Source organism: Herpailurus yagouaroundi, unplaced genomic scaffold, assembly GCF_014898765.1.
Source record: "Herpailurus yagouaroundi ecotype Mexico unplaced genomic scaffold, PumYag 100, whole genome shotgun sequence".
Taxonomy (NCBI): Eukaryota; Metazoa; Chordata; class Mammalia; order Carnivora; family Felidae; genus Herpailurus; species Herpailurus yagouaroundi.
The window spans coordinates 47,441,945-47,467,685 of NW_024412391.1; the positions used below are offsets into that span (position 1 = coordinate 47,441,945).

Here is a 25,741-nt window from a genome sequence, read left to right on the forward strand (position 1 = left end):
CTTCTCTTCTCTTCTCTTCTCTTCTCTTCTCTTCTCTTCTCTTCTCTCTCATGCACACTCTCTCCCCCTCACATGTGTGTGCATTCTCTCTCAAAATAATAAACTTTACGCAAAAAAGAATTTTTGCTTATTCCTTGTTTGAGCAATGTTGAGTAAATTGCAAATTATGAGCCAGGCAATTTGCTAAGCACTTGAACATACAACAGTGAGTAAGATGGAAATAATTTTGCCCTCCTGGAACTTGCTCCCTACTGATATCAGTAGATTATCAGTGGTCCCCAGAGAATCTGATTTAGGAGGTCTTCATTGGGGTCCTGAAATCTTTAAGAAAGCCCTCCTGGGTCTAACGTAATTGATCCTTAGACCGCACTTGGAATCATATCTTTTTACCTTTATAGTTGAGGGGACAACATACTTTGTCTTATTTTCCTTTCTCCCATCCAGTATTCAGTTCACTAGGATCTGGCATCCTCTTTAACTGTTGGAGCAAATATGTTTTTCTTTACAGTACTTGTGACCTTCTGTCAATTCCGTAAGTGAATTCAATTTTTAACAAATTATTTTTTTTCTTTTTTTAAATAGGCTCCACGACCATTATAGAGCCCTTTCACAGAAATTCTTTACCTGAGATGTACCTGATTTACCCCTAAATCTCCATGTTGCTCCCTCCTTCCTGTTTCTACTGACCATTTTTTAAGACTGTCCTAAAATGTCTGATTTCTTTTGCTAGACTGTAAAATGTTTGGGAAAGAGAAAACTGGTATTACAACATTAGTTAGAACTGTTGGAATCTAGAACTGGTTTCTCTTGCTTCATTTTATGTTATACTACAGGTTGGAAATAAGGCTGATTCCCCCATAACAATTAGTAAGGTTTATTTTATAAAACAAAATCAAAATTTGAAAACTGCCCATGATTCTACCAGCCAGAGTGTGTAATGATCCCTTTTACCTGGATCTCTGGGTTCTTTGTAGTTTTCTCTATTTACAAGTTTAAGGTCTTTGAGCATGTTACAGCTTTATATAAGGAAATAACAACAACAAAAAAGAGAATACTTGAGTTAGAGGCTACATCTCTAGTCAGAGACTTTGATAAGAGATGACCAAGTCAGTGATGAGTCAGGGTTATTTATGCCAGTTGCCCCTTTGCATCAGCAAGGTATATTAAACTTTTTAAAAATTGAGGTTGACCTTTTAAAGAGCTACTTAAAATTCTTAACTGTATAAAATAAAAAAGGAGATACTTGTATGTAAATATTGAATACTATTAATACAGGTAATTAGCAGTTTTGATTTTGGCTGAGTAAAACTGCTTTTTACATATAGATTGAATTGGTTGGGCACAACTGGAATGAAAATCTGAGCTAGTACAGAGTGCCTCCAAGTGGTGGATTTAAGAGGCTTAAAAATGTCCAAATGTGGACGATGTGTCCCACTTGTTTGAATAAGAGAACAAGGCAAAGAGAAACCTGTTAAGACTTGGTTTTCTCTTCCTGCCTTCTGCTGGTATTAGCCCCTTAGATTGTGATGAGAGCCTGAGTCTCCTTATGAAGTGGGAATTTAGTGATTCCCTTGATTTGTGTAAGTATTGATGGAAAGGGGTGTGACAGAGCCTTTTGGAAGAAATAAGATGAAGAAAATACACATTCAGGATCTGTAGGTAGTTTGGACAGAAGGTTGCAAGCCTTAATACATTTTTGTTTCTTGCATTGGTACTTATTGTGAAATGACTGGCTTCAGAAGTGAAGTGCCTGATGGCGTGTGTATACAGTTGTCCTGGGCAGTTGAGTTAGCCAAGTTTTCAGCATTGTTGCCTTCCTTTCTTGTTATTAATATGTAACCTTGTCCTTTTAATGTCAGTATTGAGTCTTGATATGTAAATGATCATCATATGGTTTAAAGCTGTAGGGAAAAGTGAAAGTTTTGTGTAGGATTAACCTATACTTGACCTTTAGGGTTTAACAAAAATTACAGCCCGTAATTTTTCTGAAGTCATTTGATATGGTTACATTATTGGTTGGATTATAAGTGAAATCAATAAAATAGAATATAGTGTAATTAAGGGGATAGGCTCTGGAGCTAGAATGCCCAGAGGTGTATTCTGACCCCAGCAGTGTGTGTTTGGACAAGTTAAACTTAAGCTGTTGTTTCCTAATCGATAAAATGCTGTGAGGGTTGAACGCAGACACTGTCATAAGCAGTGTGTACTGCTATAACAAAATACCACAGACCGCGGGGCTTAAACAATAGACATTTATTCATCACAGTTCTAGAGCCTGGGAAAACCCTCAAAGTGCAGGCAGTTCTTTCTGTTCTTGATAAGGGTCTGCTTTTCCTGGCCTGTAGAGAGATACCTCCTTGCTGTGGCTCACATGGCCTCTCCTCAGCATGTGCCGGTGGAGAGACCCCTGGTCTTTCTTTTTGCAGAGATCGCAATCCTGGGTGTCCAGCTGGCTCAGTCAGAAGAGCATGTGACTCTTGATCTCGGGATTGTGAGTTTGACCTCGGGGTTGTGAGTGTGAGCCCTGCACTGGGGGAAGAGATTACTTAAAAAATAAGTTTTTTTTTTTTTTTTTTTGAAAAAGTTTGTTGTCTAGAAATATAAAAAATTCCCCACAAAAGATGCTATTCTCTCATTTCCCCATCTTCTTCCTCTTCTTCAACACCCCTGATATAAAGGACTTAAAAAACTTCACCCAAATGTCCAGACAATACTCCATCTATGTGTTCTTCTGTGTTTGCAAGCTGCATGTTCATATAGCCATCTACAGATACCAAGGTAGCCTTTGTACTCCATTCCCCCTTAAGTTTCCCCATTACCGGCCTTCCTGTTAATCCATTCAGGAAATGTTTGGGGTCGAGGGCAAACTCATCGCTACTATAAGCAAATGCTGTGGGCCACTCGCCGCCGATCCAGCTGTTGTCTGTCCCTCATGACTGGAGTAGCTATGGTTGGGTGCGAATCACGGAGCTTCAATAAATAAATTCTTAAAAAAAAAAAAAAATCATACTTGTATTATGGAGGCTTCACCCTCATGACCTCATCTACATTCTAGTACTTTTCAAAGGCCCCTTTCGTACGTAGTACCATTACAAGGGAGATTATGGCTGCAACATAGGAATTTTGGGAGGTGGGAGGTGCAGGAACAAAAGTATTCTGTCCATAACAGACATGAAGCGTTTTCTTGTTTAAATTCTTTTTTTAGTTTATTTATTTATTTTGAAAGAGCAGGTGAGCAATTGGGGGGTGGGGGGAGCAGAGAGAGGGAGAAAGATAATCCCAAGCAGGCTTCCTGCTGTCAGCTTGGAGCCAAAGGTGGAGCTTGAACTCACAAACTGTCAGATGGTAATGTGAGCCGAAATCAAAAGTGGTACACTTAACCAACTGAGCCATCTAGGCCCCTCTTGTTTACTTTCTTACCTGCTGTCAGACCTTACAGTGGAAGAAAAGATGCAAATATCAAAGACACTTGGCAACAACCTAGTAATCTAAAATTTGAATTGAAAGTAATCAGCATGAACACATGGTTTATTTCTCTTTCACACAAAATGTATATATTTTCCAGCTGTGGCCTAGGAGTAATGACCAACCCAATAATAATGAACACTCTAGTGACTAGATTGTGTCTCAGTGTATTATTTCTGATTAAAAATGACTAGCACTTTATGTAGAAAAAGCTGATTGCAGATGGGGCTAGGAACTGTGCCGGCTGAACCTGGATTGTTCTGTTGTAACAGAAAGCAAAGGAGTTCTCCTAGGTTATTGGAGTCCTGTCACAAGATGCAGGAGTCCATATGAAGAAGCTTGCATTGACTGACTAAAGATGAGGTATTTGGAGCATCAAAAGGAATTAATGCATTAGATTGATACACTCAAAATATCTATGACTGTGAATTTATGATACTGAAAAGAAGTAAACATTTGGTCCTCTTTGGACAATGCCAGAACGCCAATTCCTTATTCTGAAAATACAATTGTGAAATAACAATGCCTTTGAACTGCTGAAAGAAGAGATGGAGATGAGGATTTTCATGAAGCTGATTTATTTTGGAACAAAAAGTGCTTTAACGAAAGGTGCTTTAATGAAATTGCTGAAACGAAATGGTACCTTAGAGAAATGTACAGAATGCCTTGCAGATGAAGAGAGGCATTTATGTCCTGGCTAGTACCCTTCTCTTGTAAACTGTGTATTGTTTTGAGGGTTTCATCTCCTTTGCTTCTAGGCTGCTCTTCTACTCTTCTGAGGCGTTGGAGAAAGCCCTGAAGTAAAACAGAGATGTCTGAGTGTGTGCTTAGGGGTGGAAGGAGGCAGAGCAAACCTCACTGTACCTAGGCCCTGTCTGCCACAGCTGTGGATGAAATCAGACCCGAGTGAGGGGTTGTGCTAAGAGGCACAAAACCATCCGCTGCAGAAGGGAAATAATCAATTACTTATCCTGTCTTCACTGTACCTACTGTGCTTCAGAGTTCCAAATATTTGACAAGAGAAAGTGTTTTTTTTGTTTTTAAATAACGCTAGGTTTTTGGTTTTTTTTAATGTTGTTACTTATTTGGGGGAGAGGGGGAGAGAAGGAAAGAGGATTGGAAATGGGCTCTGCGCTGACACCAGAGGACCCGATGTGGGGCTTAAACTCATGAACTGTGAGATTATAACCTGATAACCTGAGCTGAAGTCAGATGTTTAAGTGACTGAGCCACCCAGGCACCCTAAGAGAAAGTTTTTGTTTTGTTTTTAATACTGATGGATCGGTTCATTTATTTATTCATTCATTTTATTTTTGAGAGAGGGCACAAGTTAATCCCTGGAGGGGCAGAGGGAGAGAGAGAGAGAGAGAGAGAGCGAGCACGCATGAGCGAAATGGGGCTTGAGTTCTACCCGAAGTGGGAGCTCACCCAGTGGGCTCAAACTCATGAACCATGAGATCATGACCTGAGCGAAGTCATGCTTAACACGTGAACCACTCAGGCACCTGAGAAAGTTGTTCTTAATAGAAGAACTCAAGCTTAAAAAAAAAAAAAAAAATACAGAAGCCATGATAAAATGAGAAAGTTAGTTTCAACCTTGAATGAAATAATGGATTTAGGTAGTGATCATTCATGATTGCAGCATCACAGAAAGACAGCTAGAGATAACACATCTCCTTGTGGAAGTATAAAACACTACTTGTGGTAAATTATTGTATCTCCCCAAACAAACAACAACAAAAAACAAATTGAATCTTCAGATCTAATTACTACATTTACAGGGGACAGAGGAGAATACTAAACAGCACCATGGGGGTGTAATTAGCAAAATCCACGCAGTGAAGAATCTATAGGACAAATGACAGGATTTGGGTTTTTTCTCCCCCAAATAAGTTGCAAGGGGGAAAAAAAAAGGAAACATGGGTTATGAGACTAGAATCATAATCAGCCAAATGCAGTGTATAGCTCTTTTGGGATACTGATTGAACAAATTTAATTTTTTTAAATTGTAGAACTGTGACTAGATATTTAATATTAAATTTTTGTTCATTTTTAAGGATTGATAATAGTATTTTGCCTACTTAATCATTTTAAAAGAGAGATGAATATTCATAAATAAAAGGTATAAGAATGACAAATTTGGTGCAATGAGTACATTCCAGGAGGCAGGTATTTGGAGTGGGAGAGAAGCGTGGGTAGCTTCAATTGTCTTGTTCTAATTATTTGGGTGGTTGTGTTCCTAGATGTTTTATGCTTTATAATATAAAAATATTACATATCATTGTATATGAAATTCAACATACTAAACAATTACTGAAAACGACATGAAAGGGATACAGTGGATGAAATTCAGAATGAGTAATCATGCAGGATTTATGACCTGTCAAGTAAATGGCAAAAAGAACTCTGCACATATGTACATCTGGTTGGGATCTTTTCTTTCCTTCCCCTCCCCTCCCAAGCTCCACACCCAGTGTGGGGCTTGAACTCAGAACCCTACGTTCGTGAATCACATGCTGTACCAACTAATCTAGCCATGCACCCCTTAACTCTCATCAGAATCCTGATACGAATAAGCCAGCTGTACAAAGATATTTATTAAACAACTGGAAGTAGAGTGGATATATGATATCAAGGAATTTTTGTTAAACACTTTGAGGAGCAGTGATGGCTTTATAGTTTTTTTTTTTAAGTTTTAAATGTTTTATTTTTAAGCAATCTCTATACTCCTACTTAAAACCCCAAAATGAAGAGTTGCGTGACTTAGCCACCCAGCCATCCTTAAAGATTTTATTTTTAAGTAATTTCTACACTCCATATGGGGCTTGAACTTAAAAATCCCAAGATCAAGAGTTGTGTGCTCTACAGACTGAGTCAGCCAGTTTTTTTTTTTTTTCAACGTTTTTATTTATTTTTGGGACAGAGAGAGACAGAGCATGAACGGGGGAGGGGCAGAGAGAGAGGGAGACACAGAATCGGAAACAGGCTCCAGGCTCCGAGCCACCAGCCCAGAGCCCGACGTGGGGCTCGAACTCACGGACCGCGAGATCGTGACCTGGCTGAAGTCGGATGCTTAACCGACTGTGCCACCCAGGCGCCTCAAGTCAGCCAGTTTTATAGTTATTTAAATTTTTTAAATGTTTTATTTATTTTGAAAGCATGCACATGCTTTCATGAGAGAGGCAGAGGGAAAAAGAGGGAGAAACAGAATCTGAAGCTGACTCCAGGCTCTGAGCTGTCCGCACAGAGCCATATGCAGGGCTTGAACTCGCAAACTGAGATCATGACCTGAGCTGAAGTCAGAAGCTTAATGGACTGAGTCATCACGACACCTCTATGGTTATTTTTAAACAAAAGTCCTTTTATAGCTGTTTACTGATGTACTTCTGCATGACAGGCCATGTAAGTGGAACTTGGCTGGTACTGGTTTGAGTTATAGATAAACAAGATAAGGTGATGGTACTTAATAAATGAACCTGGTATGGCATATGGAGGTTGATATTTTTCTAGTTTTATGTAATTTTGAAAATTGTTACAAAATCAGTTTAAATCAGTTGCATTGATTACTAAAGATCTTGAAGATGCTCTTTGGAATCTATGGGAGCTTCTCTGTTGCTCCTTTATTCTGTAATTAAACTTGCTTCTAATAGTATTTTTTCCTAGTAAAGAGTATTGAATTGTCATTATAACTAATATTTCAAGCACAGTAAGCGTTTTTGAAGATTTTTATCTGTTATCTGAGAACTTAAACTTTACCTCATTTTTCCTTGTGGGGGGAAACCTTTAAATTCTATATGATAAAATAAATTGTTAAGGCTTTTTTTTTTTAAACAATAGTTGATTAAATGTTCCGGTTTTTCTCTCTCCTTATGAGGTGTAAGAAAATCATTGGAAATGCTAGTAGTTTCTGGTTAGAGCTGTGAATTCTTGTGTTTTTCTTCCCCTTTATAGATGATAATAAATTCTGTAATCTATATTTATATAGATTTAAGTATCAGTTGATTGTTTATCAGTTGATTGCTTCTCAGGTGCCAAGCACGGTTCAGTTTCTGAGAATGAGATGCTCTAATTGGTCTCTGTTCTCAAAGTGTGTGTTTCCTATTGTTTTTCAGGTGTATGTCAGGTGGAGGTAGAACACCAACTTAATTTGCTTCCTGATAGTTAAACTGAACTTTAATGATTAGGTAATCATACGGTAGATATGTATCAATATCTATTTTCTTGACTCTGAACTATTTAGGATCAAACCTGAATATAACCTAATGTTAAAAGCTGGGATGGGAGATGAGTGAAGCAAGTGATAGTATTTTTTTTTCTTTTTTTTTTCTTTTTTAAATGGATGAACTTGACAGGGCCCCTGGGTGGCTCAGTCGGTTAAGCGTCTGACTTCAGCTCAGGTCAGGATCTCTTGGTTTGTGAGTTTGAGCCCTGCTTCGGGCTCTGCACTGACAGAATGCTTCGCATTCTGTGTCTTCCTCTCTCTCTGCCCCTTGGCTGCTCACATTCTGTGTCTCTCACTCTCAAAAATAAACATTAAAAAAACCAAAAAATGAATGAACTTGATTTACTTATATTATTTTTTCATAAAATCTAAACTTGTTTTATTTATTTGTTGGTTTAAAGTGATCTCTACATACAATGTGGGGCTCAGAGTCACGACTGAGATAAAGAGTTGCATGCCCTACCAACTGAGCTAGCCAGGTGCCCTCTGGATTTACTTGTATTAATAGGGGGGAAAACCTAATACTGAGGTGGGGGGGAAGAAAAGAAAAATCACTTGGAAAACTTATATATAGCAAATTTACATATAAAAAATGTGGAATGCTTCATGAATTTGCATGTCATTCTTATGCAGGGGACATGCTAATTGCTCTATTGTTTCAGTTTTAGTGTATGTGCTGCCGAAGGGAGCATGGATCACGCAAGTGATGGGGCTTTGTGTACAGCCGACCTGATAAGTACAGTGGGGTGGGATGGATTTTCTCAAGTACTTCCCAGGTCAGAAGTTTGTTTTTTTGTGCTGGATGGTGAGAATTCATACCTTTGCTGGGACGCTTGTAATCTTGAGCCTTTTGACTCTTAAACTGGTAAGAAGGGAGCATGGGGTTAGGAGCAGAGGAGAAACTGCAGAGTTTTAAATAAGTTACTAAGTGGGAAAGAACAACTCTAGATGTGAGAACAGTAACTATATGAAAATAATCCTGATGTTTGTCTAAAATGAAACTTGAGAGAATCCGATAATGGAAACTAGACAGCCGTTTAGGAAAAAGAATTATTTTGGAGTAACTACCAATAAGTAAATGGATGTTGGATATACATTTTGAACAATGCGTTGAGAAAACATGGCTAACGGATTACTTCTAATATATGAAAGATGGTATTCTATTCACAGAATTTCTTGGGAGCCCTGTGAAGTAGATACTTGTTTTTGTGATAAGAATAATTACCTGCTAGTTGACCTAAACTCTGTATGTACACTTACAGGTGTACTTGTGGAGAAAATTTTCGGTAATACGTATACCCACAAAAGAGTCCAATGGGGATGAATACTTAGTTACTTAAAACTGTGCTGCTAATTCTGTCAGGTGCTTGAATAAAACTTAGTACTTGCATATGTGTAGTTGGATGTGTGTAGTAAATCTTAACTTCCTTGGTTACTCAGGATAAATAATTACATAATGTTGAGTAATATTTCTGCTCCCTACAGCAATATATAGCAATTGTGTAATCTGTGTATTACACATCTTAGTAGAGTATATTCTTAAAGGCTTTTATGGGAAATATAAATTTATATATACAGAAGCAGAGAGAGCGCATGTGTCTTGCAGCTTTAACAATTAATAGCACATGAGTTACTATGAAAGAAATCCTAGGCTTAGCATTTCATGTGTAAATTCTGAGACTAAGGTGGTAGTTGAAATTTTTTTCTCTTAAATTGACCTGCTGTCTTACCATCTCTATGGTGTATTGTCCCTGATGATTGTGCTTTGCTTTACGGTCCCATAAAAATAATTTAAAACTGCTTTTTCTTCTTCCTTAGTTTACAAACAGGATGTACCTGAGTTGGGTTAACTTACATGTTGTTTATAGTTCCCTAAGGGATAGGTGGTATCTGGTGTTTGTTCTCGTGCTTTGAGGGGAATGCAGAGACAAAGGACTAGGTTATGAATCTGATCTTGTGGTTTGCTGTGGTACTTCAAAATAAGTGGGTTATTTGACCAGGAAGGAAACTTCTAATTTTAGAAGTTAAGTAATTTAATTATTTCACTTGATATGTTAAGCCCAGTTGCTAAACTTTTTCTTTTTCTTTTTTCTTTTTTTTTTTTTAATACCTAGTTGACTATAAATTCCTTTCCCTTCTAAGGAGGTGATTTTGTGTGTGGCACCTATGGTACAATCTCACATAATTGATATCTCTTCCTCCCTTCCTCCCTCTGACAACATTTAAAAAAGGGTAGAAGAAGAGAGGATATATACATTACAGTAAATATTGTATATAATCAATATTATGTGACCTACATATTTACATATGTGGGCATGTGAACTGAGGCCTTTTTTTTTTTTTTTGGTATTGCGATAAGAAAATTTAATGAATCAGAGTGGTTAATAATAATTACACATGCAATGAGTTAAGCAGTATCCAAACGATTTACATACATATAATACCAAAGAGTTTAATGGACAACACAAAGATTCATATATGTAAGATGCTGAGACATTTACAATTGTGTTAGGTGTCAGCAAAACCATATAGTAATATTTTGTATATATAACAAGTGAATATAAAGAATGCTAAATAACTCTAATAGCAAGTTTGAGTAGGTAAGGAGACAAATTGACAGCATTTTTGATGAATAAAGACATGATGCACATTTCCAAATGGCAGCCAAAATAACCTCACTTGGAAAGGTTTTAGGCCTAACAAAGTCCATAAACTTGATGAAGGCAGAAATCTTTAAATATATTTTTGAGTATTATGCAATGACAATAGAAACCATCAATTTAAGTATAATCAAAAAGTAATACCTAGCTAAATGCATATTTCATTTAAGATCTTTTATATAACTACTAGCTAGAAAATTCAAACGACTTTTTCCTTAAGTTCTTATTTTGAGTTAGTTAACATACAGTGGTAAGGTCAGGATTTTAATGTTTTTTTTGTACCATGGAGTCCTTTGGTAGCCTGAAAGTTAGGGATATCTTAGGATGTTTTTCAAGGCATAAAATACATAGGATGATAGGAAGTTAATTATTTTGAAATACATTTAGTAAAATGTTAAAACTCATAGTTACATTATGTACTTAACATAGTAAGTTCTAGCAACATGTCTAAGTTTCACAGTAATGGGTGTAGATAGATGATAAAGGTCTGCAACAAGTTACAGTGATACAAAAATATCTGATGTTCATGTCAAAATTACAAGTAGTGTGATTCTACTAAACTTACATGCCAACATTCATAATTAAAGGAGTGCTAAATTTCATGTAGGGGATAGTGAAAAAATAAATCAGTGGTTTTTACTCCCCCTCCACCCATCCAGATGTCCCAAATCTGTCTATGGTCCCCTTGGCTGTGATCTCAGATTAAGAACATTTGTAGTACGGCCCCATAAATTAAAAAAAATTTTAATGTTTATTTATTCTTGAGAGAGAGAGAGTGAGCACAAGCAGGGGAGGGGCAGAGAGAAAGGGAGACAGAATCTGAAGCAGGCTCCAGGCTCCCGAGCTGTCAGCACAGAGCATAATGCCGGGCTTGAACTGCCCAACTGTGAGATCATGACCTGAGTTGAAGTTGGAAACCGACTGAGCCACCCAGGCGCCCCAGTGTGGCTTTTAAAATAAGCTGTAATAATCCAATGCTGCTGGATCTCCAAATGGTCTCAGTATGCATCCTGTGATTAACTTTGTCTCCTTTTTCCTTCTTTGGTTGTATTTTCTTACTGCGTATTGCCTTGTAGTTAATGTAAATATTTTAAAGCATCCATGGTGGCTATTAATGTCTTTGGCTTTCATACTCTTTTTTCTTTTATAAAACATTTTAATTCTTCTGCAGGATCCGGAAACTTCAGATAAGGAATATTCCGCCTCACTTACAGTGGGAGGTAAGAATTTCTATATTTAAAGTTAAGATTTCTGTATTTAAGCTTATTGTTTTTAGTTTTTCGAAGGGTTTTTCTCGTTCCCTCAACTCTGGGTTGTGCTAAAACACAAAATTCTTCTCTCTTGTGTATGTCTTGCTGTGGGCTTTTCTCTGCAGGAGCATAGTGTCTCTCTTAAAAATCTGCTCATTAAAATAAAAAAAAAATCTGCTCTTTGATATACTTTAATGGGGTAGTTTTCCTCATTCAGTCCCATCCTAACAGAATCTTGTTTGGGATCTTTCTGATGAGTTCACCAGTTATATTTAAATATGAACTTCCCTCCTTGGCACATTTTTTAAAGACACCTATCTGCTCTTTATACTTTATTTTAAAATGTGAGCTCAGCTTTCTTTTGCTCAGATGGTGGCACTGTAGTAACTGTATAAACAAACCATTTAGCACAGTTGAATAGCCAGTGTCCGTAATTTCCAAAGGATAATAATGACGTCATGGTGAGAATTTGAGATATCAGTGGTTGAAGAAATAAAATGTCTTTTGACTCTTGCCGATGATGGAACCTGAAAGTTCTTAAAATTTATTTGGGAGAGATGGTGCAGGGAAAACTCCTCAGCTTGCATGTATTTTTAATATAAAAACAAAGAGTAACTAGCTTTGTGTGTTTCATATTAGTTTTCTGAAATGACATTTGATGAGTCAGTCACTAAATCAGAACCTTCACCAAAATGCAAAGGATGGTTGAAAGGTTTCTTTTATGGTCAATTAAGGTGTGTTGGTCTGAGGTATGATTCGTCCAATGTCTCAGTTGGTAACAAATCATTTATGCTCATGATATTTTATACAGCATTTATTTTCAGAACAATATAATTGGGTTTAAACTTTGCTGGAAGAGGTGGTTCTTTGATATATACTGAATATTTTCCAACTTATATAATGTATAGAAAGTATATTTTTGTAGATGGAAACAGTGATTTTTAAGATTAAACCTAATGGATTTTCCTGTTTTAGATTAACATTGGTTTAGGAACTTGAGTAGCTTGGAGCATGGGTACCCAAATCAAGTGTCATGGTAATCAAGATTACTGATTGGATCCCCTTATTTTAACATGGGCCATGTTAAATAGGAGTTTCTGTTTGAGAACTAAATCTAGTGTAGCTTTCAATGAAATTGTCAAAATGGTAGTCGTCAATTTTAAGTGAGTGAATATTGGCGTACTAGCACATCAGCTGTAGGCAAGTGGCAGTTCATTCATAAGATCTCTTCAAATTTGGATTACAGTGACTTCTGAAGCATTTACTTTATTGTATTTTTGGTGGCTTCTCAAGCTTTTAGTTTACTGTATTATTTCTCATTCTGGATAAAATTTAATTTATGAGAATAAATCTTTATTTGCCATGTACAACTTTTTCTTTTATATTTCATTTTATCCTCCCACTAATCTTTTGAGGTAAGGTGAAATTGGAGATGTTAACTCCATTTTCAGATGGATAAATATGGGCACAGGATTCAAAGAATTAAGTAGGAATGAATACTAAATTGTAAGCTTGGAAGTAGACTTTGAAACTCTTGACTTTTGACCTCTTACATTTTTAAAAAATGTTTGAAATACTGATAAAACCAATTTGGTGAGGAATATAATGAGTTATTGTGATGTTTCCTTTCCTTGAAGACTTGAATGAACACCATCTGTTACTTCCTTTTTGAGATGAGTCACTTTTTATAACGTTTTATTTGTACATACTGAGTATGGTGTCTGTCTTGTGCCAAAGCCTTATTGTAGGCAGTGATAATTTTGGATTTAAAAGTCCAGATTGCCTTTATAATGGAGGGGTTAAACTTTGAATCCACTCATTAATCTTAGTTTCACTGATAATGGAATGGACAGATGTTGCGTACTTCCTGATTTGATGAAATAGCAAATACACAGAAACACGGGTGAAATATTCTTGTCTAAAAAATAGAGATTTGACTGTATTCAATTTCAGTCTAACTTTGAATTACTAAAACTAGAGAGGATAGAGGCACAACTTTAAATGATGCCACGAAGAAACAACTAGTCAAGCCCGGAATGTGAGACATTCCACAGGACAAAAGATACTGTTCTACTAGTCAAACAATGGCATGTTAAAACGGAAGGCAACTGGTAAGGAATAAGTCTTAAAAGGATAACAAAAAAGCAAGTGTATACTTAGAATTAAGTGATTGGTGAATCATGTAAAGAGTCCCTTCAAGCAGTGTGAAGTATTTAGAAAAGCCTTAGTTTTTTTTGTAGGTGGCCTTTGGGGTCAGACTTGGAATTGTATCCTAGCTTCACTACTTTATAGTTGTGTGATCTCTGAGCAGGTTTTTCTGAGCCTCATTTTCCTAATTTCTAACATCAGGATGAGGATAGTAGCCACCTCATTGGGTTGCTGTAAACCTTTATAGGTTGATGTACACTAAAGCCCTTAAAAAGTGCTTGATATGTGTAAATGCACACTACGTTTTAGCTTAGGAAATGAACAACAAATTCACCTCCTCTTAACCTTGAGTTCTGGTGCTTATCTCGGTCAGGTCCAGGCTGGAGCCAGCAAACGCTAGGTATTTCATCAGGGGAAATTTAATGTAAAGAATTACACAGGTGCTGGAAGAAAGACTGCAAGGAAAAAAAGAGGATCCAGAGGCGGTGGCTGCAGGGAGTAGTTACCATCCTGAAGGCTGAGGTGTCGAAGCAAGAAGTTGAGATGATTAGATCTTCGTAACTTGGAAAGAGAGCCCTGAGTAGTTGAGACTGTGAACAAGGGTTGTAGCTGCTCCCTGGCATAGGGGAGAAAGAAGGGAGGTGAGAAAGCTGGTTTTAGGAGTGCCCATGGCATTTAGAGACTGAAACCCACTGCTGATACGAACTGCTGACAAATGGGGGAAGAGCCTGTCTTATCTCCTCCATTGTCTTCCAGTCTGTGAAGCTAACAGAACCATAGGCAAAGGAGTGCTTTTGTTTTTATTTGTTTTTAATTTTTTTTAATGTTTGTTTATTTTTGAGAGAGAGAGAGAGTGTGTGTGTGAGCGGGAGAGGAGCAGAGAGAGAGGGAGACACAGAATCCAAAGCAGACTCCAGGCTCTGAGCTGTCAGCACAAAGCCTGACACAGGGCTCGAACCCACAAACTAAGATCATGACCTGAGCTGAAGCTGGACACTCAACCAACTGAGCCACCTGGGTGCCCAAAAGGAGTGCTTTTAAAGAGTGCAGAGTCCTAAGCTCAGCATTGAAACGTTGAAAGATGGACCTGGAACCAAGAGCTTAATATCCAGCCAGAGTTCTAACCCACAAGTGAAATTCCACCCCTGTTCTGCCAGTCCTGTTGTAAGCCATTTCCTGTGAGGTTACTGCAGAGGTGACAGAATCTGGGACCTTGGTAGAAACACTGGATGTGATGCTCTGTGGCATTTTATTAAATCCGTTGCTGGATCGTTAATTATTTTATTCCATTATGACTTTTTTTAATATTTGTGTTCGTGTATTGTTTATTTTTTCTTTATATTGCCATATACTGAATGATCAGAAGGGGATTCCTTTCAAGTTCTCTGTATAGTGCATCTTGCATCCTGGGTATGCCAGGCAGAGGTTAAATGGTTTCTAACTATGTAGTTATGGTTAATGATAAAGCACTTAGGGGCCCTGGATTGGCCAACTGTTTGACTGCTTAAGTGTTTTTGGCAGATAAAAATATGAGGAAACTAACTTTGTGAAGGACCTACTGCTGGAGAATTAGGTGGTTTTGTTTTCCCCCCCAGTATGTGGAATGTAGCAGTAGAAGGGAAATAGAAGAAAATTTTGTTTCTCCACCTCCCATCCCCTTGCTTGAGATACTTGGAAGATTTTTGGTGTGACCAAAATGCTAGAAGGGCCACATCTACAAAGAGTCCTGATGGCCTACAGGCCTGGGTCCTCAGATGCCCAGAGGGACGTGGACATGAGTGCTAAGGATTTGAGGGGATGCCTTCTTGGACAAACAGCATGGAGGTGTGGGATTGTTCGAGTCCCAGCAGAACCCCGGACTTTAAAAGCCTTTGAGAACACTCGGTTTCTTCTTACTCAATGTCTCAGATGGGCCCCATTTCCTAAATTTAAAGAATGTCTTTCTGCATTTAAAAAAAAAATTGCCAAAGCCTCAGGAAAGGACTTTTCAAGGAGAATTTTTTCCAATTTCATTGTCTTACTACTGTCCAATCTAAATAATCAAAATTCCTAATAAGTACTCACAGAACTCCAAAAAGGAGTACCTTCTATGAAAGAAATGTAAGACTCAATAATTATGTAAATGAAATGTTTTAAAGGTTGAGTTAGGTTCTCATTTTTGGGTTGGGCAGTAATAGTAGAATGATGTTCCCAGAGTTACTGGTTTACTGTCTGGGAAAACAGTCTGAGCTACAGTTAGTTGTCTTCATCTGAGGTGTTGTACATGACGATGCCCTGACATTGGCCATGACTGAAGACACTGTATTTTCTAAGGCAAAGATTTGAATATGTATGTGGTCTGACAAATACTTAGCAGGATTGCATACTTTGAAATCACAGTCTTGGTAGAAAATCCAGAATGTATGCTGGCTTTTACCTCAGGGATTGGATATCCAGTTTTTCCTGGACTTAACTGAGCTGGGAAGATGAGTATCTTGAGAAGAAACTAAAGAGATTTCCACAGTGTAAGGTCTGTTTTTGCCATGTGTGTAGTCTGGTGTGATTGAATAAAGGAAGCAGAAGCTGTCTCGCAGGCTAAACATAGGGGATTAAAGGGAGTTTCTTTATAACTAAAAGCATCCTGCATTTGCATCCAGTCTTCTGACATTTATGAGTTGATCTCAGGTTCTTGACGTGAAAAACAAGTAACTATTATACTAAAAATGAAAAACCAAAGGTGTAAGTTGGAATATGCAGCATAAAATACTGTTTGGTTTTCTTCTCCAAGCAGAGTTCTTAATTTTATCTTTCAGAGGTCTTTGTGGTGCTTCATATGAGCTTGAAGCAATTTTTTGGAAGTGAGTGTAGCTTGTAAGAAATGTTAGGAGGCTCTGCTTTTGTAGGGCCACAGCACTGCCTTAACAGAACACTCTACTGTTTGGCTAGTTTGTTTTGAGCCTCATTCCTAGTGACCAGCTTTGGAAAGTTGACTTCTAGGGTAATAGGGAATGTTAGAACTTTATAGGCTTCCTTCATGATGAAAAGAAGTTTATTCCTTTGTAGTTGGGTGGTGGGGAGTGTTGGGTTAATAGTAAGATATAGTAGGAGGATGTAGCAGAACTTCGAATAAATTACATTCATGTTAGTAGTGTCTGTTGTGTGGTAGAAGGGCTAAAGCTTTAGAGAGATGCCTGCATTTCAGACCACAATGAAAGACCTACTCTACTATAAACAAGGTAGAAACCTCAGAAAATGGACCTTTTGTGAGCTGAAGCAAGTACTACAGAATGGAGAAATTCACATTGCACTTAGAAGAATGCTTAATGGAGGCAAGTTGTAGAGTCAGAAATTTCCATAAGATTAGCTTCCATTAGCTTTGTAAAGCTAGTAACATCTCAGTGAAGTCTGTTACTTTCTTTCCGTATGGACTCTGAATGTAGTAAGAAAGAATGATTTACAGGAGGACACCTTGGCTGTTCTACTAGGAAGTAGAAATAGCAATATTAAGCTAGGCTCTAGCAAAAGGGAAACCAAAGGAGTCTTCATTGAGAAAGAAAAAAAGAAGTAAGCAAGAAAGTAGTGATGCCATGTTATCTAGTCTGGGAGGAAGACAACAAAACTATAGCATAGTTACCTAAAATTGTTCAAAAAGAGCCCTTATAGTAAGCCTTGGATGAATGTGTCCTGAGAATTGGAAGACTGTCTTGGAGATGGAGGGAGGTGGGATGACTTCCAAGTAAAGAGATTTAGGCCAAGGCCCTGGATGGAGTCAGTCAGGCAAAGTCCCTGGTGGATGTGTTTAGCAGAAGGAATTGTGATTCATCTTCATATGTCCAAGTGCTGATGTGTGTTTGGTGCTCTGGTCAGATGGTGTTTGGTCCATGGTGAATACGTGAATTAATGATGAGCAGAAATTGGATGAGACCAAAGCATTTAAGTATAATTGACAATGAAAAGCTAACAATACAAGATACTCAAACAGAAAAATACCTCTCTAGACACAGTGGGGTTGACATTAGCCATGAACTGAAGGAAAAGTCACAGGAGGTGTTGATGTTGATTATTACAAATAACCCATTTAAATGTTGGCTTTTGCAGCAGATATCTTAGCGTTGTAAATAAAGTAGTAGTAGATAAGCAGTGTTCTCTTGGTAGGTGATTTTCAGGCTTTTCTCTTTTCTTCAAAGCCCATGGTATGGCAGAATCCTGGTGTACAGATATAAAGACCGAGCTTTTCAAAGCTGGCATAGAACCTTGTCTGCTGGTTCCCTCTTTGGCCCCTGGGGAAGTTTTGTGGGACTGTTTGAAAATCACTATGACAATTAGTATGAACAGTTGTTAGAGCTAGTTGATCTCTACCAAATTTTGAAGGACCATAAGAGGCAAGTGGAGACCGTTGACACAGACAGGTGATCTTTTTTCACCACAGCCTGACTCTGAGCACTAGCCTATAAATAGCTGACACTTATTGAACACTTACGTGGTAGGTGCTGAATTAACCCGTTTTATCTTCACAACAGTCCCATGTCCCCACTTTACAGATGAGGCAGCTGAGGTACAGAGAGGTGAAGTAACTTGCCCAGGGTCACGCAACTGGAAAGTGGTAGAGTTTCTGCTCTTAATCAGGTTACTCAAACAGAACACTTCCCCCAAAAGGTAAGTTTCTCTTTCTTACAATTATCATCATTTATTTGCTTTCCGCATGCCTCTGAAAGTGTGACAGTGAACTCAATAGAAAAAGGATTCTACCAGGCTTGGAGGAAATATATGGTAATGAGTGATGAATGGGGTTGAACGGCTTATTTGAAGAAGTTACAGGTAAACTTTTAGAGAACCGTGGACAGCGGCGTTCTTTATGCATCAATGCTCTGGGATGGGTTGGACTTGGCCTCATTAGAAATGACTTGGTGTGAGAGGCACGCAGGGAAATGTTACAGGCATACAGGCAGAGTTAACCTATTGCCTGTATATGAACAGTATTTGAGGCAAGTATTTCTGGTCCCAAGGTTCTACCTCCCTGTGTTTACAAATGTCCGTGCACTATGTTGCTTGAACTTGTGTCCTGTGCTTCCATGGATCTTCTGAGATGGTTATCTCAAAGGTTTCCAGGCCCTTTATTTAAACCTTTATTTAAAGGTTTATTTAAATAATAAATTAAACCTTTATTTAAACAATATCAAAAATAAAAAAAGGCTAGTATGATAAGGCACCACGTTTTCTGACCTCAGGGTCTTTGTATGTGCTATTTCCTCTGCTAGGACGGACAGTCTTCACTGGACTCAATTTTACTTATTCTTAGACTTGTGTTCCCAAATTCAGCTGTGCATTAGAATTATCTAGAGAGCTTTAAAAGAATTTTGATGCCCAGACTTGATACCCAGTGTCAGCCATTGTTAATATATGGTGAGCCAGTCCTGTTTTGTTGATAGCTCTGCTCTCTTCACCCTTTTCCAGATTATTTTGAAGCTAGACATGATGTGATTTCATTTAGTAAATACTACAATATGTATCTCCAAAAGATAATGTCTCTCTATTAGTTGACTAGGGCTGCTGTAACAAAATAACCACAAATTGCGGGACTTAACAGAAACTTTTAATGTCACAGTTCTGGAGGCTAGAAGTCTAACAAGGTGTTAGTGCACTTGTATTCTTGGGAGTGCTGTTAGGGAAGCATCTGTTCAAGGCTTCTCTCTTCTAGTAGTTCCCTGGCTTGTGGTGGTGAAACTTCAATCTTCATGTGCTATTTTCGCTGTGGGTATGTCCGCGTTCAAATTTCTCTTTTTTAGTATTTTATTTATTTATTTTTTCAATAATGACATGATTGTCATTTATTTATTTATTTATTATTTTATTTTATTTTATTTTTTAAATTTACGTCCAAGTTAGCATATAGTGCAACAATGATTTTAGGAGTAGATTCCTTAGTGCCCCTTACCCATTTAGCCCATCCCCCCTCCCACAACCCCTCCAGTAACCCTCTGTCTGTTCTCCATATTTAAGAGTCTCTTATGCTTTGTCCCCCTCCCTGTTTTTATATTATTTTTGTTTCCCTTCCCTTATGTTCATCTGTTTGGTCTCTTAAAGTCCTCATATGAATGAAGTCATATATTGTTTGTCTTTCTGTGACTAATTTCACTTAGCATAATACCCTCTAGTTCCATCAGTGTAGTTGCATATGGCAGGATTTCATTCTTTTTGATTGCTGAGTAATACTCCAGTGTGTGTGTGTGTGTGTGTGTGTGTGTGTGTGTGTGTGTGTGTGTACACACCACATCTTCTTTATCCATTCATCCATTGATGGACATTTGGGCTCTTTCCATACTTTGGCTATTGTCGATAGTGCTGCTATAAACATTGGGGTGCGTGTGCCCCTTTGAAACAGCATAACTGTATCCCTTGTAGTGCAAGTAATTTCTCTTTTTTCAAAAAGTTTATTTATTTATCTTGAGAGAGAGATAGTGGGACGGGCAGAGAGGGAAGGAGAGAGAAAATCCCAAGCAGGTTCTGCACTGTCCATGCAGAGCCTGATATGGGCCTCAAACTCACAAACCATGAGATCATGACCTGAACCAAAATCAGATACTTAACTGATTGAACCACCCAGACGCCCCCAAATTTCTCCTTTTACACCAGTTCTATTGGGTTAGGATCCGCCCTAATGACCTCATTATTATTATTATTATTATTTTTTTTGTTCTTTTTCGTTTTGAGTAAGCTCTATGCCCAATGTGGGGCATGAACTCATGACCCTGGAGATCAAGAGTCACATGCTCTACTGACTGAGTCAGCCAGGTGTCCCCTAATGACCTAATTTTAACTTGATCTCTATAAAGATGTGGTCTCTAAATATGGTTACAGTCTGAGGTACTGGGAGTTAAGACTTCATCATATGAGTTTTGAGGATACACATTTTAACCCATAAGAGTCTCTTAAAAATTCACATACTAAATTTATAGTAACTGTAATATCCGATACAAATCTAATCATTTGTATTTAATTATGTCAATTTCTAAAAGGTTTGTTTGAATCAAGGTCTAAGCAAGACTTTTTTTTTTTTTATGTTTGTTTATTTTTGAGAGAGACCAACAGGCAGAGAGGGAGACAGAAAATCTCAAGCAGGCTCTGCCGTCAGTGCAGCACCCTGCGTGGGACTCAAACTTGTGAGTCACGAGATTGAGCCCTGAGCCAGAATCGAGGGTTGGATGCTTAACCGACTAAGCCACCCAGGTGCCCCTAAACAAGATCTTTTTTAAGACATTTAATCAGTAGACCCTCCCTCTCCCCTTTTTTTGGTGTTGTGTATTTGTGGAAGTTGACTTACTCTGCAGAAAGTTACACATTTGTATTTTGCTGAACCACATCCGTGTGTGATCCCTTACGATGTTCCTTTGACCCTTATGGACTTGGATTAGATGTAAGTTCAGTTTTTTCTTTAGACAAAACGAAATAATAGGTGGTTATGTATTCTTCCATTAGGAGGTATATAATGTCTGTCTCTATGATATGACATGCCATTTGATCGTTGCTTAGATTCGTTATTGTGTGGTCATAGGATGGTGACATTTTAATTCTACAGTTGCTTCATTTATTTATTGGAATGCCTTTGTAGACTTGTCATCAGTTTTTTGATCACCCTGACACAAAGTCCCTATAAGAGAGACAGGAAAAATACTTAGTTCTTCCATTTATTTTCTCTTATAAAATATGGGAGCCTTGGTGACCACTGAGGATTTTTGTTTTTACCAATGAATTTTTTATGAGCTCATGGGTTTAAACATATTTGGGTTTCAAAATTATGGACTCATTCATATGGACACTCGTATTATTCTAGTCCCGAGAGACTTGAAAATGCTTTGGGACCATGCCAGTGTCCTTTCAATGCTATCTAAATAGTCTTCCTTGACTTGGGGTTCAAGAACCCCTGGTTCATTTTGTATGTTTTCTGCTCCACAGTCTGGAATCATCCCTTTCTCTCAGGAGCCTGGTTCCTTGGGAAGTGGTGTTGAGAGACCACAGAATGATCATGCCCCTCTTGGGACCAGAGTCACTGGCCTTTGCTTCATTGATCATTTTGTTTATAACATTTATGCTTTCAGTTCCTTTCCCTGAAGGTTTTAGTTATAGCCACTCTTCTGTGCCCTGACATATGTTTTTCCATTCCTAAATGTGAACATTTCTCTGTGATTTACTCTTGTTTTTTCTTAGAAATTCTACTTGTTTCTACCTGTTGCTTTGCTTCTTGCTTGGAAGCAAACATGGCCTGGAATATGCTTTGAATTTAAGGTGTCTATAACTGAGTTTCTTTCCTTCTCAAATCATTTCTTGGCTTTCTCTGTGAATTTTAATACTGCTCAAGGCTTGGTCTTGTGGTCACCTTTGTTCTCTCTCCCTTTTGCTTTCTGGCCATAGGACACTGAGTGTCCATAGTCTCTTGTCCCTTCCCACCCCGCAATGCTTCCTTTGGTGTTCTTTCCTGTACCAATGGCCACCACCCTGTAGAGGATCCAGTCCTAAGTCAACCGTTATAAAGCATCTTACCATGTATAAATGGAGAAAACAGAATGTAGGTACAGCCACCCTCTGAGGTCTGACCATGAGGGCTCCTGCGTTGTGTTATCAAGCTTTAAAGCTATCTTTAGAAGTGCTTGAGCACTAATTTTAGGATTCAGTGTTAGTGCCAAGTTGTGAAGTTGCTCTTTCAGTTTCATAATCTGCAAATGAGTCCTGAAACTCTGCAGATGAAAACAATTGGTCTTTCTGTTTCAGTCCTATTAAACTACCAACAGCCACAAACAGATCGTTCATGGTTGTAAACAGGAAAGGTTGTAAAGAGAGTCTTTGGTTTCAGTACTATTCACTTGCAGTCCTGGCAGATCCAAGAAGGAATAATTAGTAAATAAATCTCTTTCATTTATTTGGGTTTCAGGCAGAGCTTTCTACATGATTACCATACTGCTTCACAGTTCAGTTTGGTGATTAGGAATAAGTGTGATCCTATGAATAAAGACTGAGGAAAAGAAGTTAACTACTAGGGGTAGGAGATAAGGCAAGAGTTATCCAAACTTTAGTGCTTTATGACCACACAGCTAAATAAACAAAGTAACTTTTACAAAGCCTATTTAAAAAGTATAACCTTTTTTTCTTTTTGCATGGGATTGATAGATCTTTATGTTCTAAACCCTCAGGAGCCCTCAAAATACCCATATCCTTGCTGTTTTCTGTGCTAGTTGGTACCCTGAATGTGAGCTAAGAAGTTGTCAGCTGGGGTGCCTGGGTGGCTCAGTCGGTTAAGCGTCCGACTTCAGCTCAGGTCACGATCTCGCAGTCCGTGAGTTCGAACCCCGTGTCAGGCTCTGGGCTGATGGCTCAGAGCCTGGAGCCTGCTTCCCATTCTGTGTCTCCCTCTCTCTCTGCCCCTCCCCCGTTCATGCTCTGTCTCAAAAATAAATTTAAAAAAAGTGAAAAAAAATTTTTTTTTTAAATAAAAAAGAAGTTGTCAGCTGAATAATGCTGAGAGAAGGAGGTATGTGTCATCATTACTTGAACACTTCTTATACCAAATAAATGGTGTCTCTTCCAATACCACTTCTCCTAACTCTTCAATACCAATGAAGTGTACCACAACTCCAGGTTAAGGGATTCGTCTAATAGGACAGCTTCCACTTCTTTTTTTTTTTTTAACGTTTATTTATTTTTGAGACAGACAGAGCATGAACGGGGGAGGGGCAGAGAGAGAGGGAGACAGAATCTGAAACAGGCTCCAGGCTCTGAGCAGTCAGCACAGAGCCCGACGCGGGGCTCGAAATCACGGACCTGGAGATCATGACCTGAGCCAAAGTCGGACGCTTAACCGACTGAGCCACCCAGGCGCCCCAAGGACAGCTTCCACTTGTGATGCCAGATGCAATGGGATGCCCAGGTTGTTTACACTTATGCCTGATGACAAATTTGGAGGGTATCACAGTGGCATGCCCTCCCTCACCCTGATAATTCACTAGAATGGCTCACAGAACTCAGGAAAGCACTTCACTTACTATCAACAGTTTATTATAGAGGATACAGCTCAAGAAATGGAAGAAATGCATAGGGCAAGATAGGGGGAAAGGGTTGCAGAGCTAACATGCTCTCTCCAGGTGTGCTCGGAACCCATTTTTTGGGGGGTTTTTATGGAGGCTTCATTACATGGGCATGCTTGATTGAATTAATCACTCAGGCCCATGATTCAGTCTCGAGCACTTCTCTTCTTTGCAGTGACTGGGGGAGTGGGACTTATAAGTTGTAACAACCCAATCATGCCTTGGTCTCTGTGGTGACCAACCCCCATCCTAAAGCTATCTAGGAGTACACCAAGAGTTGCCTCATCAGAACAAAAGACACTTTGATCACTCGTATCATTTAGGAAACACTAAGGGATTTAGAAACTCTGTGTCAAGAACCAGGGACAAAGACCAAATTGTGTGTGTGTGTGTGTGTGTGTGTGTGTGTATTTTTTAAGTTACTTGAGAGAGGGGGTGAGTGCACATGAGAGGGGAGAGACAGAATCCCAAGCAGGCTCCATGCTCGCAGTCCGATGAGGGGTTGGTTCGGTCCCACTTACCCTGAGATCATGACCTGAGCTGAAATCAAGAGTCAGATGCTTAGCAGACTGAGCCACCCCGGCACCCCCAAATATATTTCTTATTATGCCTCAGGAGACTGTCGTGTCTTCAGTCCCTGGCATCGCTTGACACAAAACTTTTCAAAGAATGAATGGTCGAATAAGAAGTGTAATGGTAACCATGTAATTTATTCTAGAGGTGTGTTCAGGTGATTTAGAAGAAAGCATTCATAAATCAAATAGATTACCAGGTAGCATGAGTTGAAAAAAGGCCAAAAGAAATGATCTGTGGTGAGATGAAAGTGGTTAAAAGCCATATGTCAGTGTCCTGTACAGCACTTTGGGCCCCTTCCCCTTCCTAACCTTTCTTCCCCTCTTGCTTTCTCTGTACTGTTAGTGGTTTACTTATAAAGGATGCAAATCAGGGTATGCCACAGAGCTTCTCCCCCTCGCATTCTCTTCTCCTCAGCTTTCTGTTTTAATTACTTTTGGTGAAAACACAGAAATATGTTTAAACAAAGCAAAATTTTAAGTTTTTACTTAAGTAATTTACCATGTTAATTTACCATATTTAGGTTTTCACTGCTTATAAAGGTAATTAAGCAGACTGCAGTGGAACTGAATCAAATGTGAATTTGGGTCTGTTAAAGCCATGATGTAAACTATAGTGTAATCAGGGGTGCCTGGCTGGCTGAGTGAGTAGAGCATGTGACTCTTGATCTTGGGTTCGTGAGTTCCAGCCCCATGTTAAACCTAGAGCTTCCTACCTTCCACGTATTCTCTTTGAAGTGTCTGGTTAAGTCTTTAGCTGTTTATTGGGTTGCTATCTTATTGGGTTTTCAGAGTTTTTCATATGTTATGGATAAAAATCCGTAGTCAAATGTGATTTACAGATATTTTCTCCTAGTGACTAATTGTCCATTTTCTTACCATTGTTACATCAAAAAAATTTAACTTTTTAATGAAGTTCAATTTATTGATTTTTACCACCACCTTTTTATGGATAGTACTTTTGGTGTCTTGTCTAAAACTCTGTCTAAATCCAGGTTATGGGGGCGCCTGGGTGGCGCAGTCGGTTAAGCGTCCGACTTCAGCCAGGTCACGATCTCGCGGTCCGTGAGTTCGAGCCCCGCGTCAGGCTCTGGGCTAATGGCTCAGAGCCTGGAGCCTGTTTCTGATTCTGTGTCTCCCTCTCTCTCTGCCCCTCCCCTGTTCATGCTCTGTCTCTCTCTGTCCCAAAAATAAATAAACGTTGAAAAAAAAATTTTTTTTTAATCCAGGTTATGAATGTTGTCTCCTGTGGTAAAGTTTTACACTTAGATCTATGATGCTTTATTTTGAGAGAGCAGGAAGGGGCAAAGAGAGAGAGGGAGAGAGAGAGAAACCCAAGAAGGCTCCATGCTGTCAGCACAGTGCCTGA

At 38.6% G+C, this 25,741-nt stretch overlaps 1 protein-coding gene, 1 non-coding gene and 1 pseudogene across 4 annotated transcripts in view; 1 reads left to right on the forward strand and 2 right to left on the reverse strand.

Moving 5' to 3' along the window:
* The window catches only part of IGF2BP3 (insulin like growth factor 2 mRNA binding protein 3), a 153,533-nt gene that overhangs the window by 36,762 nt on the left and 91,030 nt on the right, over window positions 1-25,741 (forward strand). For 2 of the 3 annotated variants that reach the window (XM_040472436.1, XM_040472435.1), the window contains exon 3: window positions 11,519-11,567. The exons of the other annotated variant lie outside the window; for it this stretch is intronic. In XM_040472436.1, coding sequence (XP_040328370.1) covers window positions 11,519-11,567 — 49 coding nt within the window. The remainder of the gene's footprint in view (window positions 1-11,518; window positions 11,568-25,741) is intronic. 3 annotated transcript variants of the gene reach the window in all.
* Window positions 2,559-8,567, reverse strand: LOC121028949 (small nuclear ribonucleoprotein F-like; annotated as a pseudogene).
* Window positions 8,276-8,379, reverse strand: LOC121028992 (U6 spliceosomal RNA). The gene has a single exon (XR_005789520.1). It is a non-coding gene; the product is annotated as a U6 spliceosomal RNA (small nuclear RNA).